The sequence below is a fragment of the Pelobates fuscus genome, chromosome 4, assembly GCF_036172605.1.
Source record: "Pelobates fuscus isolate aPelFus1 chromosome 4, aPelFus1.pri, whole genome shotgun sequence".
In the NCBI taxonomy this organism is placed as follows: Eukaryota; Metazoa; Chordata; class Amphibia; order Anura; family Pelobatidae; genus Pelobates; species Pelobates fuscus.
Window position 1 is genome coordinate 11,184,957 of NC_086320.1, and position 13,299 is coordinate 11,198,255.

At 39.1% G+C, this 13,299-nt stretch overlaps 1 protein-coding gene across 1 annotated transcript in view; it reads left to right on the top strand.

The window, feature by feature from the left end:
- The window catches only part of LOC134608276 (ubiquitin carboxyl-terminal hydrolase CYLD-like), a 42,625-nt gene that overhangs the window by 22,632 nt on the left and 6,694 nt on the right, over positions 1-13,299 (top strand). The window contains exons 7-12 of the mRNA XM_063450971.1: positions 597-732; positions 1,064-1,177; positions 2,191-2,282; positions 10,686-10,752; positions 12,429-12,561; positions 12,929-13,037. Of these exons, the coding sequence (XP_063307041.1) occupies positions 597-732; positions 1,064-1,177; positions 2,191-2,282; positions 10,686-10,752; positions 12,429-12,561; positions 12,929-13,037 (651 nt within the window). The remainder of the gene's footprint in view (positions 1-596; positions 733-1,063; positions 1,178-2,190; positions 2,283-10,685; positions 10,753-12,428; positions 12,562-12,928; positions 13,038-13,299) is intronic.

The window sequence follows — 13,299 nt, forward strand, 5'->3', positions numbered from 1 at the left end:
TCTCTGCAGGTCAAGGTTAAATATATATTAACCAGGAGGCTGCACTCACCTGAAAATACACATTTTCTCTACTCAAATTTTATAAATTTTCCAGGCTCAGATCTTGATTATATATTAAAATCTATAGGGAAGGATTGGATCCATATTCACTGCATAGAAAATAGTTTTTTCCTCTTTCTCTCTCACATTGATTATTCTCCACCACCAATGTGGCTTCCAGCCTCCATCGATATCCCGACCCCACTGCCTCCTTCGATATCCCGACCCCACAGCCTCCATTGATAGTGCAGCCTCCATCGATATCCCGACCCCACTGCCTCCATCAATATCCCGACCCCACTGCCTCCATCGATAGTGCAGCCTCCATCGATATCCTGATCCCACAGCCTCCATCGATAGTGCAGCCTCCATCGATATCCCGACCCCACAGCCTCCATCGATAGTGCAGCCTCCATCGATATCCCGACCCCACAGTCTCCATTGATAGTGCAGCCTCCATCTCTTACAATATAATTTCTTTTCCACGTAAGAGGAAATTGCCTATTGCCGTGACCCCGAACTGGTGATGTTCGTAGAGTAATGGCTGTTTTTGTCAGACAGGGAAGATGGTGCGAAGGTCACAGAGAAGATACCTCCCTTGCAAGGTAGTGCGGCAGTCGATGTCTTACTGGGAAGAATGAAGGGGATCCAGGGTCACTGTAACTCCTGCTATATGGACGCTGCCCTCTTCAGGTACCTTGAGGAATGTTCTGCTGTGTCGTATGGTAACACTCCCACGGTTATTTCAAAGTGAATTCCAAATTTAAGGTGAAAGTAAACTCTGTAAGTCAGACATGCTGTCTGTCCGGCTATTTTAGCACCTTGAATTCTCAATTTAGTAAATAACCCTGTATGGCCATCCCCCTCTCCCCCCTTGTAATCTATTCTCCTGCCACCTTATCCATCTCATCCCTTGCCATGAATTATCCCTCTAAGTGGGACTTTCCTCTCCCGTGCATTGCATTAATTGCCCAATATTGCTGTAGTTACAATGTATCATAATCTGTGGCTTTCTGTTCTCCAGTCTGTTCTCCTGCAGCTCAGTCCTGGACTCTCTGCTCTTCAAGCCGTCGACATGTCTCCCGGACGGTCACATCCAGAGGATTCTACGCGAGAATATTGTTTATCCACTGCGCAAGTGAGAATATGCTTGGTTAGGGAAGCCCAGTGTGTGCGAATAAACTGTGTGACCATCAGAGGGACATAATAGAATTCACAGCCTCCCTAACCAGCTGTAAATATAGAAAACAGTCTTTGGGAAATTGTCCGAGTTTAGAATCCAGCAGTGAGCAATATATCTCTATATCACCCTGCCTCCTTACATTACAAGATATGAAAGCACAATTGGTGTGTCCAAAATGGGGGTTATGTCAAGGTGTGAGCATAAAAGGCTCAACTTACACTCTGATCTGATACCCTGTGTTGCCCCTTTCTGAGGGTGGCCTGCACGTGCACTCAGCACTGGGTAAGCACTCTGTGAGCAGAGATCTGTATCAAATCAGGACTGTCCTGGTGGTGCAGGGGTTGTTGGGAGATGTGCTTTATGCTGAATTAAAGAGAACCCTGGCCTCGATAAGCCGGTATTTGATACAATAAATTCCATGTTATCGCTATGCATTTAGTTTATAGCCCTTGTTTAAAATAATATATACAATAAGTCCAATTTTAGTTTTAGTAAGTATCTGATGGGTAAGAAGAAGATAAGGCACAAACGCTAATATACTGTAGGAGTCTGTAAGGTACAGGAAAATAATCCACTCACGTTATACAGAGCCAGTCTATGCTCAGAATCGTACAATCCCCACATCAGAAATCAATGTCTGTTTTCAGACCCCTAAATGGGTGCAATGTCGATTTTATGGGAAGGAGACACAGAAGGCCTGAAATGCAGATAAAAACGTATTAAATATTTGATGTATGTCTGGAGTCCTTCCTGGTGTGTAGATTTCTGTCCATCTAATGTCTTTTTTACTATTCTACTCTGACCTATAGTGTTTAGTTAAATGTCGCTCCCCCCCAGTGGGCAGGGTATTGATCCCTAAATTCACCACATGTTTGTAAAAAGTGGTGCCCTAACTACTTGCACATTGTCTAGTGTTACATGGGAATAAACGTAAGCCAGCCCACATTGACCTTCCACTTGTCCTGCAGGACTGGCTTTGTGTCTGCCAACAGCGTCATGATGTTACGGCAGCAGCTGATGGAGGAGAGTCAGTGCCCGAGCTTCACCACCAGCGAGAAAGGTAAAATCCAGTCATAGACCGCACAGAGCTCCCGTCAGGAGCTTTACTACAACTACCAAACAAAGAAAATCTCTCCAACTTCCCTGAAGTCCCACGGCTTTTTTTATTCTGACAGGATTATTTACAGAAAAAACACAGGTGTAGGCGCTCTCTAGAATGTATGGGTGAACGGCAGCAGTAAACCAGCAGGACTTCCCAATACCTGCTATTAACCAGAAAGTGCAAAAACTAAGTGGAAAACGTGCCACAAGATAATAGAAGATAATTCAAACAAAATTGTACATACATACAAGTAGTCCCAGTATTGAGGTAGTAAATATAAACCTTAAAAGGATAAAAATAGAAACAATAGTGCAATATGCCAATGTATAAAAATACAATAGTGCAATAATATAAAGAACCAGTAGAAGGACCAACTCACACTTTTCAGAGCTGCTAAGAGCTCTGCTGAGTAGCGTATGATCCCCGTCTAAGGATATGGTGGTGGTATCTGATATCCAAGGCTCCACAGACGTGTATACAATAGAAGCACAAAGAAAATCCAATAGTGTATTATGTATATATATTGGGATAGAAAACAAGGGGTAAATACCCTACTTACAATTTCCAGAGCACTAAACTTGCTCTGGTGGTGAGTGCTTGTGGTGGTATAATCCCCACCAAGGGATATAAGCAGGATCCAAGGTGCACAGGAATAAGAGGTAGATCAAAAAGCTGGAAACAAACTGCAACTTTATTATAAAATAAAATAAAAAATCTTTGAATATAAAATCTCCAGTAAAAATGCAAGGTCCAAAATTCAAAGTCCAGACTTCTAATCCAGGATTATTTACTAAACTGTGATTTTCAGGGAATTCAAAGCAAATTTCAACTTTTAGACCAAAATTTATTAAATTATTTTTTCTTGTTCGTCTGTTTTGGTGTAAAGTATGAAATTCATCAGATTTCACGGTGAGTGAATAAATCCTGCTGCATCCTGCTTGGCTGCTTCATCTAAGTGCTGCTTCTAAGTGTGTGTGGTTGGAGATATTCTGGAGAGTGTTGCTTCTAAGTGTGTGTGGTTGGAGATATTCTGGAGAGTGCTGCTTCTAAGTGTGTGTGGTTGGAGATATTCTGGAGAGTGTTGCTTCTAAGTGTCTGTGGTTGGAGATATTCTGGAGAGTGTTGCTTCTAAGTGTGTGTGGTTGGAGATATTCTGGAGATAAACTGGAGGTAATCTGAGGTATTCAGGAGGATAAATAAAAAGTTAAAATGTGTTTGATTTAAATTATTCACCTCATTGGAATGGCAGACTTAGTTCAGTGTAATAGCTGCTGTGCATTTGTTTCACGTTCCACTTTTTGGAGGTTTAGTTGTTGTCTAATCTGTAGACAGTTCTCTATCTTGCGGCAGGAGATTGTATTTTTGAAGTCTGAGATTTGTAAATTATCTGGTAAACAAACTCAGGCTGGAACTGCTGCAAAGCCACTGCCGCAGAGACATACTAGGAATGGCAGATGGATTACTGTAGGATCTGGTAGGCTTGGAGTTGTGGATAATAGGCATATTGCACAGTCTGTTGCTCTACATAATTCATTTTCTGCACTTTCAGAGTGTAATGGTGTTATGGAGACAGGCACTGAGGGTAGTGGTGTTGTGGAGAGAGGCACTGAGGGTAGTGGTGTTGTGGAGAGAGGCACTGAGGCTAGTTTTGTTGTGGAGAGAGGCACTGAGGCTAGTGGTGTTGTGGAGAGAGGCACTGAGGCTAGTGGTGTTGTGGAGAGAGGCACTGAGGCTAGTGGTGTTGTGGAGAGAGGCACTGAGGCTAGTGGTGTTGTGGAGAGAGGCACTGAGGCTAGTGGTGTTGTGGAGAGAGGCACTGAGGCTAGTGGTGTTGTGGAGAGATGCGTTGTGGAGAGAGGCACTGAGGCTAGTGATGTTGTGGAGAGAGGCTTGGAGACTATGGTGAGGCCTAATAGAAAGCAGTTGTTGTTGCGGGATTCCATCATAAGAGGTGTGGAGATGGACAATGGTGGTCTTGTGAGGTGTCTTCCCGGAGGTACTGCTCACAGAGACAGGAGACGTATCTGTAATATTGTTAAGCGAGCAAAGCAGGAAGGGGAATTGGATGTACTTGTCCATCTAGGGACAAATGACTTGGCTTGCAATGAGGTTTCAGAGGTTAAGGAAGTTTTGCCTGTGCATAACACTCAGAACGACAGGCAGATGCGTATTAGGGACTTTAACTTGTGGCTTGGTGAATGGTGTCGGGAGCAAGGATTTGGCTTTATTTCTCATGGTAGCTCTGTTTGGAATGGAAATAAACTGTACAAAAAAGATGGTTTGCATCTTTCTCAAAAGGGAACAAATAGATCAGAGGTTTTGCTAGGATGTATTAAAACTAGGAGGGGGGGGGGGGCAAAAAGGCGATAAAACATCAATCCAATTGTCCCCAAAAACAAGAACAGAAGGTACCTGTAGCAAGTGTGTTAAAAAACGATAAGCTTAGAGTCATGTCTACAAATGCTCGCAGTTTAGGGAATAAGATCCATGAACTTGTGGCAATAATGGCAACTGATAGTGTAGATTTAGTCGCTGTTACTGAGACATGGTATAATGAGAAAAATGACTGGGACATAGCAATACCAGGGTACTCTTTATATAGAAAAGACAGGGAAGGCAAGAAAGGGGGAGGGGTGGCCCTGTATGTGAAGGATAGCATAAAATCTAGCCTAATAAAAGTTAGTGAGGCGAACATAGAGTCCGTTTGGGTTATGTTAGAATTTGGTAATCACACAGTAACTCGTGTAGGTGTGATTTATAGGCCCCCAGGACAAATTGAAGAGTTAGATAATCTACTAGTTGAGGAAATAGCTAAAATGACAATGAAGGGGGAAGTTATCACCATGGGTGACTTTAATCTTCCTGATGTGAATTGGAAAACAAAAATAGCTACTTGTGCCAGAAGCACACATATTCTAAACTCCCTACTGGGATTGTCTCTAAAACAAGTCATTGAGGAGCCAACTCGTAAAGAGGCCATACTAGATTTAGTGTTAACAAATGGAGATTTGGTATCAGATATTACTGTAGGTGAAAGTTTAGGATCCAGTGATCATCAGTCAGTGTGGTTTAATATAAGAACAGTGACTGAGTCACACCACACAAAAACAAAAGTTTTAGACTTTAGAAAAAGACTTTTCTAAAATTAGAATATGTGTAAAGGAGTCATTATCAGACTGGAGCAATTTAAATGGAGTCCAAGAGAAATGGGATTATTTAAAAGTTGCAGTACTGAAGGCAACAGAAAATTGCATTAGGCTTGTCAGTAAAAGCAAAAAATTCAAGAAACCACTGTGGTACTCCGCAGATGTGGTCAAAATAGTAAAAAACAAAAAGTTAGCATTTAGTAATTATAAAAAAAACCAGAGTGAGGAAGACAGAATGATCATGTGAAGCATTGATTTGAGAGGTGCAGGTATCGTAATATATATATTGTATCATGTGAAGCATTGATTGGAGAGCTGCAGGTAGCGTAATATATATATAGTATCATGTGAAGCATTGATTGGAGAGCTGCAGGTATCGTAATATATATATTGTATCATGTGAAGCATTGATTGGAGAGCTGCAGGTAGCGTAATATATATAGTATCATGTGAAGCATTGATTGGAAAGCTGCAGGTAGCATAATATATATATTGTATCATGTGAAGCATTGATTGGAGAGCTGCAGGTATCGTAATATATATATTGTAACATGTGAAGCATTGATTGGAGAGCTGCAAGTATCGTAATTTATATATTGTATCATGTGAAGCATTGATTTGAGAGCTGCAGGTAGCGATATATATATATTGTATCATGTGAAGCATTGATTGGAGAGCTGCAGGTAGCGTAATATATATAGTATCATGTGAAGCATTGATTGGAGAGCTGCAGGTAGCGTAATATATATATTGTAACATGTGAAGCATTGATTGGAGAGCTGCAGGTATCGTAATATATATATTGTATCATGTGAAGCATTGATTGGAGAGCTGCAGGTAGCGTAATATATATATTGTATAATGTGAAGCATTGATTGGAGAGCTGCAGGTAGCGTAATATATATATTGTATCATGTGAAGCATTGATTGTAGAGCTGCAGGTAGCGTAATATATATATTGTATCATGTGAAACATTAATTGGAGAGCTGCAGGTAGCGTAATATATATATATTGTATCATGTGAAGCATTGATTGGAGAGCTGCAGGTAGCGTAATATATATATATTGTATCATGTGAAGCATTGATTGGAGAGCTGCAGGTAGCGTAATATATGTATATTGTATCATGTGAAGCATTGATTGGAGAGCTGCAGGTATCGTAATATATATATTGTATCATGTGAAGCATTGATTGGAGAGCTGCAGGTAGCGTAATATATATAGTATCATGGGAAGCATTGATTGGAGAGCTGCAGGTAGCGTAATATATATATTGTATCATGTGAAGCATTGATTAGAGAGCTGCAGGTATCGTTATATATATTGTATCATGTGAAGCATTGATTGGAGAGCTGCAGGTAGCGTAATATATATATTGTATCATGTGAAGCATTGATTGAAGAGCTGCAGGTAGCGTATTATATATATTGTATCATGTGAAGCATTGATTGGAGAGCTGCAGGTAGCGTAATATATATATTGTATCATGTGAAGCATTGATTTGAGAGCTGCAGGTAGCGTAATATATATATATTGTATCATGTGAAGCATTGATTAGAGAGCTGCAGGTATCGTTATATATATTGTATCATGTGAAGCATTGATTGGAGAGCTGCAGGTAGCGTAATATATATATATATATATATATTGTAACATGTGAAGCATTGATTTGAGAGCTGGAGGTAGCGTAATATATATATTGTATCATGTGAAGCATTGATTGGAGAGCTGCAGGTAGCGTAATATATATATTGTATCATGTGAAGCATTGATTGGAGAGCTGCAGGTAGCGTAATATATATATATTGTATCATGTGAAGCATTGATTAGAGAGCTGCAGGTATCGTTATATATATTGTATCATGTGAAGCATTGATTGGAGAGCTGCAGGTAGCGTAATATATATATATTGTATCATGTGAAGCATTGATTGAAGAGCTGCAGGTAGCGTAATATATATATTGTATCATGTGAAGCATTGATTGGAGAGCTGCAGGTAGCGTAATATATATATTGTATCATGTGAAGCATTGATTGGAGAGCTGCAGGTAGCGTAATATATATATTGTATCATGTGAAGCATTGATTGGAGAGCTGCAGGTAGCGTAATATATATATTGTAACATGTGAAGCATTGATTGGAGAGCTGCAGGTAGCGTAATATATATATTGTATAATGTGAAGCATTGATTGGAGAGCTGCAGGTATCGTAATATATATATTGTATCATGTGAAGCATTGATTGGAGAGCTGCAGGTAGCGTAATATATATATTGTATCATGTGAAGCATTGATTTGAGAGCTGCAGGTAGCGTAATATATATATTGTATCATGTGAAGCATTGATTGGAGAGCTGCAGGTAGCGTAATATATTCATTGTATCATGTGAAGCATTGATTGGAGAGCTGCAGGTATCGTAATATATATATTGTATCATGTGAAGCATTGATTGGAGAGCTGCAGGTAGCGTAATATATATATTGTATAATGTGAAGCATTGATTGGAGAGCTGCAGGTATCGTAATATATATATATTGTATCATGTGAAGCATTGATTGTAGAGCTGCAGGTAGCGTAATATATATATTGTATCATGTGAAGCATTGATTGGAGAGCTGCAGGTAGCGTAATATATATATATTGTATCATGTGAAGCATTGATTGGAGAGCTGCAGGTAGCGTAATATATATATTATATCATGTGAAGCATTGATTGGAGAGCTGCAGGTATCGTAATATATATATTGTATCATGTGAAGCATTGATTTGAGAGCTGCAGGTAGCGTAATATATATATATATATATATTGTATCATGTGAAGCATTGATTTGAGAGCTGCAGGTAGCGTAATATATATATTGTATCATGTGAAGCATTGATTGGAGAGCTGCAGGTAGCGTAATATATATATTGTATCATGTGAAGCATTGATTGGAGAGCTGCAGGTAGCGTAATATATATATTGTATCAAGTGAAGCATTGATTGGAGAGCTGCAGGTAGCGTAATATATATATTGTATCATGTGAAGCATTGATTGGAGAGCTGCAGGTAGCGTAATATATATATTGTATCATGTGAAGCATTGATTGGAGAGCTGCAGGTAGCGTAATATATATATTGTATCATGTGAAGCATTGATTGGAGAGCTGCAGGTAGCGTAATATATATATTGTATCAAGTGAAGCATTGATTGGAGAGCTGCAGGTAGCGTAATATATATATTGTATCATGTGAAGCATTGATTGGAGAGCTGCAGGTAGCGTAATATATATATATATTGTATCATGTGAAGCATTGATTGGAGAGCTGCAGGTAGCGTAATATATATATTGTATCATGTGAAGCATTGATTGGAGAGCTGCAGGTAGCGTAATATATATATTGTATCATGTGAAGCATTGATTTGAGAGCTGCAGGTAGCGTAATCTATATATATTTTATCATGTGAAGCATTGATTAGAGAGCTGCAGGTATCGTTATATATATTGTATCATGTGAAGCATTGATTGGAGAGCTGCAGGTAGCGTAATATATATATATATATATATTGTAACATGTGAAGCATTGATTTGAGAGCTGGAGGTAGCGTAATATATATATTGTATCATGTGAAGCATTGATTGGAGAGCTGCAGGTAGCGTAATATATATATTGTATCATGTGAAGCATTGATTTGAGAGCTGCAGGTAGCGTAATATATATATATTGTATCATGTGAAGCATTGATTAGAGAGCTGCAGGTATCGTTATATATATTGTATCATGTGAAGCATTGATTGAAGAGCTGCAGGTAGCGTAATATATATATTGTATAATGTGAAGCATTTATTGGAGAGCTGCAGGTAGCGTAATATATATATTGTATCATGTGAAGCATTGATTGGAGAGCTGCAGGTAGCGTAATATATATATTGTATCATGTGAAGCATTGATTGGAGAGCTGCAGGTAGCGTAATATATATATTGTAACATGTGAAGCATTGATTGGAGAGCTGCAGGTAGCGTAATATATATATATTGTATAATGTGAAGCATTGATTGGAGAGCTGCAGGTAGCGTAATATATATATATTGTATCATGTGAAGCATTGATTGGAGAGCTGCAGGTATCGTAATATATATATTGTATCATGTGAAGCATTGATTGGAGAGCTGCAGGTAGCGTAATATATATATTGTATAATGTGAAGCATTGATTGGAGAGCTGCAGGTATCGTAATATATATATATTGTATCATGTGAAGCATTGATTGTAGAGCTGCAGGTAGCGTAATATATATATTGTATCATGTGAAGCATTGATTGGAGAGCTGCAGGTAGCGTAATATATATATATATTGTATCATGTGAAGCATTGATTGGAGAGCTGCAGGTAGCGTAATATATATATTATATCATGTGAAGCATTGATTGGAGAGCTGCAGGTAGCGTAATATATATATTGTATCAAGTGAAGCATTGATTGGAGAGCTGCAGGTAGCGTAATATATATTGTATCATGTGAAGCATTGATTGGAGAGCTGCAGGTAGCGTAATATATATATTGTATCATGTGAAGCATTGATTTGAGAGCTGCAGGTAGCGTAATATATATATATATTGCATCATGTGAAGCATTGATTTGAGAGCTGCAGGTAGCGTAATATATATATTGTATCATGTGAAGCATTGATTGGAGAGCTGCAGGTAGCGTAATATATATATTGTATCATGTGAAGCATTGATTTGAGAGCTGCAGGTAGCGTAATATATATATATATATTGCATCATGTGAAGCATTGATTTGAGAGCTGCAGGTAGCGTAATATATATATTGTATCATGTGAAGCATTGATTGGAGAGCTGCAGGTAGCGTAATATATATATTGTATCATGTGAAGCATTGATTGGAGAGCTGCAGGTAGCGTAATATATATATTGTATCATGTGAATGGTGTGAGACTGGAGGGATCTACTTTTTACTGATTTAAGAAGTAATGTATTGGAGAGAGAACATTACTGCATTCAACCAATCAGAATACAGACACACTGCAAATCACAAGCAGTCACTGAATACAGGGCTACAAATTAAGTAATGGCTGCCTCCATTAAACATGCAGATTACTGGAGAGATAAAAGTGAAAATATCCAGGCTCTGTAACTGTTATACCTGCAATGATTGCATGCGTGTTTTGTAGAATATGAATATTATCACAGGATCTTTTCCTTGCAGATCCCGAGGAGTTCCTGAATCTCATCATGCACCGTATTTTGGGAATGGAACCTCTCCTAAAGTTACAGTGAGTTCTCGGTTTTATTTCTCTCTAAATCCCAATAGTCGAGGGATGGTGACGCAGTGATGGTTTCATGATCCTACTGCGTTGCTGATAAAGCATACGTTCTGGTAGAATTGCCAATTCTTAGTTTGGCCTATGACTCATATAGGGCATTTATCATTCACAAAACCAGGAGGTGACAGATCTAGCTTCGGGCAATTGCACACAACCCTGCTAGCAAACGTATGGATTAAAAGCAACTATTAATTACAGACCGATTTTACTTTACCCACAATGGATGCCGTTAGTAAATGTGATATGTCCACCTCCTACCTCATATATGTTAATGGATGTGCGAGTTCATGTATACACCACGGTGGGGACACACAACACTAGTCCAATCCTACTGTAAACCGTGTCCCTGATAGAGTTCAATTAAGAAGTGAGTGTTGGCCTTGCCTAATCCTATTATTCCAATCATGATGACAAACCTGGTACTATCAGCTAGGACTGAGGAGTAATAGATCTGCTCATTGAATATCACGAAGGCCATGCTGGGCTGAAACCTGGCCAGATCTTAGTGTATACTTTTTATTTGTATTTTCTGTTTAACGTGTCAAGCTGCAGCCGAGAAAGTCCCTTTAATTGTTTCCGGTCCTGCTTTATTTTTTAATCTCCTGAGATAGTTTTAATACAGTCTGGTTCTAATTTCACTCCGATTTTATGTTGTGGTATGATTATGCTCTGATGTTACAGTAGGATTTTTAACCAGGAACCTTGTGGTATGCAGTTCAGTTCCTCTTTTCAAAACCTCGACTGTCGTAAGTCTTTGTCTAAAGTCTTGTTACTGGGTTTTGTGTTCTGTGTGTGTGTGTGTCTGTGTATATATATTGTTTAATGTTGTGGATACATATTATGATACCACTAACAGATTTTACTAACTTTATTAGTCTCGTATGCAGATTAGACAGTCTATTTTTAGTTTCATTACGCTCATTACCTTGTACCTCCGTACCTCTCCTTCATCTTTCATTCCACCCCTGCCTGCACTTACCCAAACACTCAACTCCCATGTTATGTGCTTTCTACTCCGCCATTTCCATTGATCACAAAACTTCTTCTTTGACCTAAGTAAGCCTCGAACCAACCGTTTTAACGTCATTGCTTCGATCCTCAACCAACAAATTACAGCTCGTATTGATTATGCTATCTCTGAATAACTAGCTTTCTCAAACATATCTACTAAGTTCAATCAAACAAGCTATCTGGTCAGATACAGCTGGATTGTTCTTACTGTAAGGAGCCTTTCCTCTTTTCTAGATTACATTTCCTTTCTTTAACTCTACACTGATATTGGTATCTGTCATCCATTAATGAACTGGTCATAGAACTGTTTATACCGTTCCTGGTATATTAGTTTAACCCCTTAAGGACCAAACTTCTGGAATAAAAGGGAATCATGACATGTCACACATGTCATGTGTCCTTAAGGGGTTAATATTGTAACACGCTCCGTCTTTTAAGTAAACAAATGCAGTTTTTTAGCCTTGCTTCATAATGAAAATCTTCCATTCCCCTTATTAATAGTAGGGGTCCTACCAAGCATTTATATAGAAGCAAAAAAGTATTCTGTTTGTATAAAATGCCCTGGACACATCCTCTTTATCATCAACGTAAAATGTGTATAATGTCCTGTTCAGGTGTGAAGGCCAGAAGGTACAGGATTGCTACTGCTATCAGATCTTTATAGAGCAGCAGTCGGCAGTCACAGTCCCCACCGTACAGCAGCTCTTGGAGTACTCATTCCACCACTCTAACCTGAAGCTGGCAGAGGTAAGTTAATGTGTTTCTGGGTTTACCACTGTATTTGTATGATTTATTATATGTTTAATATTGAGGGAAATTTTTACATGTTTTTACGTATCTGTAAATTAACGCTGAACGCACGTATATAGGACGAACAGGGAATTTCTAAATCTGATTTAGTTGCTGTTTAATGTGTGTATAATTTAGTGTGTGTGTGTGTGAGTGATTGGAGCCGATCGCTATCAGATAATTATCTGTATTTATAATTGTCATTTTGTTGTGTTGCTAGATCCCTGTTTATATAATCACATCCTTATATACTCTCCGCTCTTCAGGGGTGTGTGCAAAGTGGAACTTTGGACTCTGCGTTAATGATTCCATTTCTTCCTGGCAGATCCCCTCATGCTTCATTATACAGACCCCACGTTTTGGGAAGGAGTACAAGATGTTTAGTAAAATTATCCCCTCCCTGGAGCTGGATATCACGGATCTACTGCAGGATAGTGAGTATCCCACGTGCTTTGAACCGCTGCTCTAGAACCCTGAAAGCAGCTGCTAATGGTTCCATACAAACCTAGAACAATATGGCGGCTGATCACAATGTACAGGAATGCTCTTAAACAAGGCATCCTGTCCGGGGAGTCGTTTCACAGCAGAACGTGTTTTCTGATTTATGCGGATTAGTAGATGCCACTATTGTCTTCTCTTTCAAGGTAAACTCCTCAGAAACTCTGAAACCTCACTGCCCCCTATAGGTAGGAACAT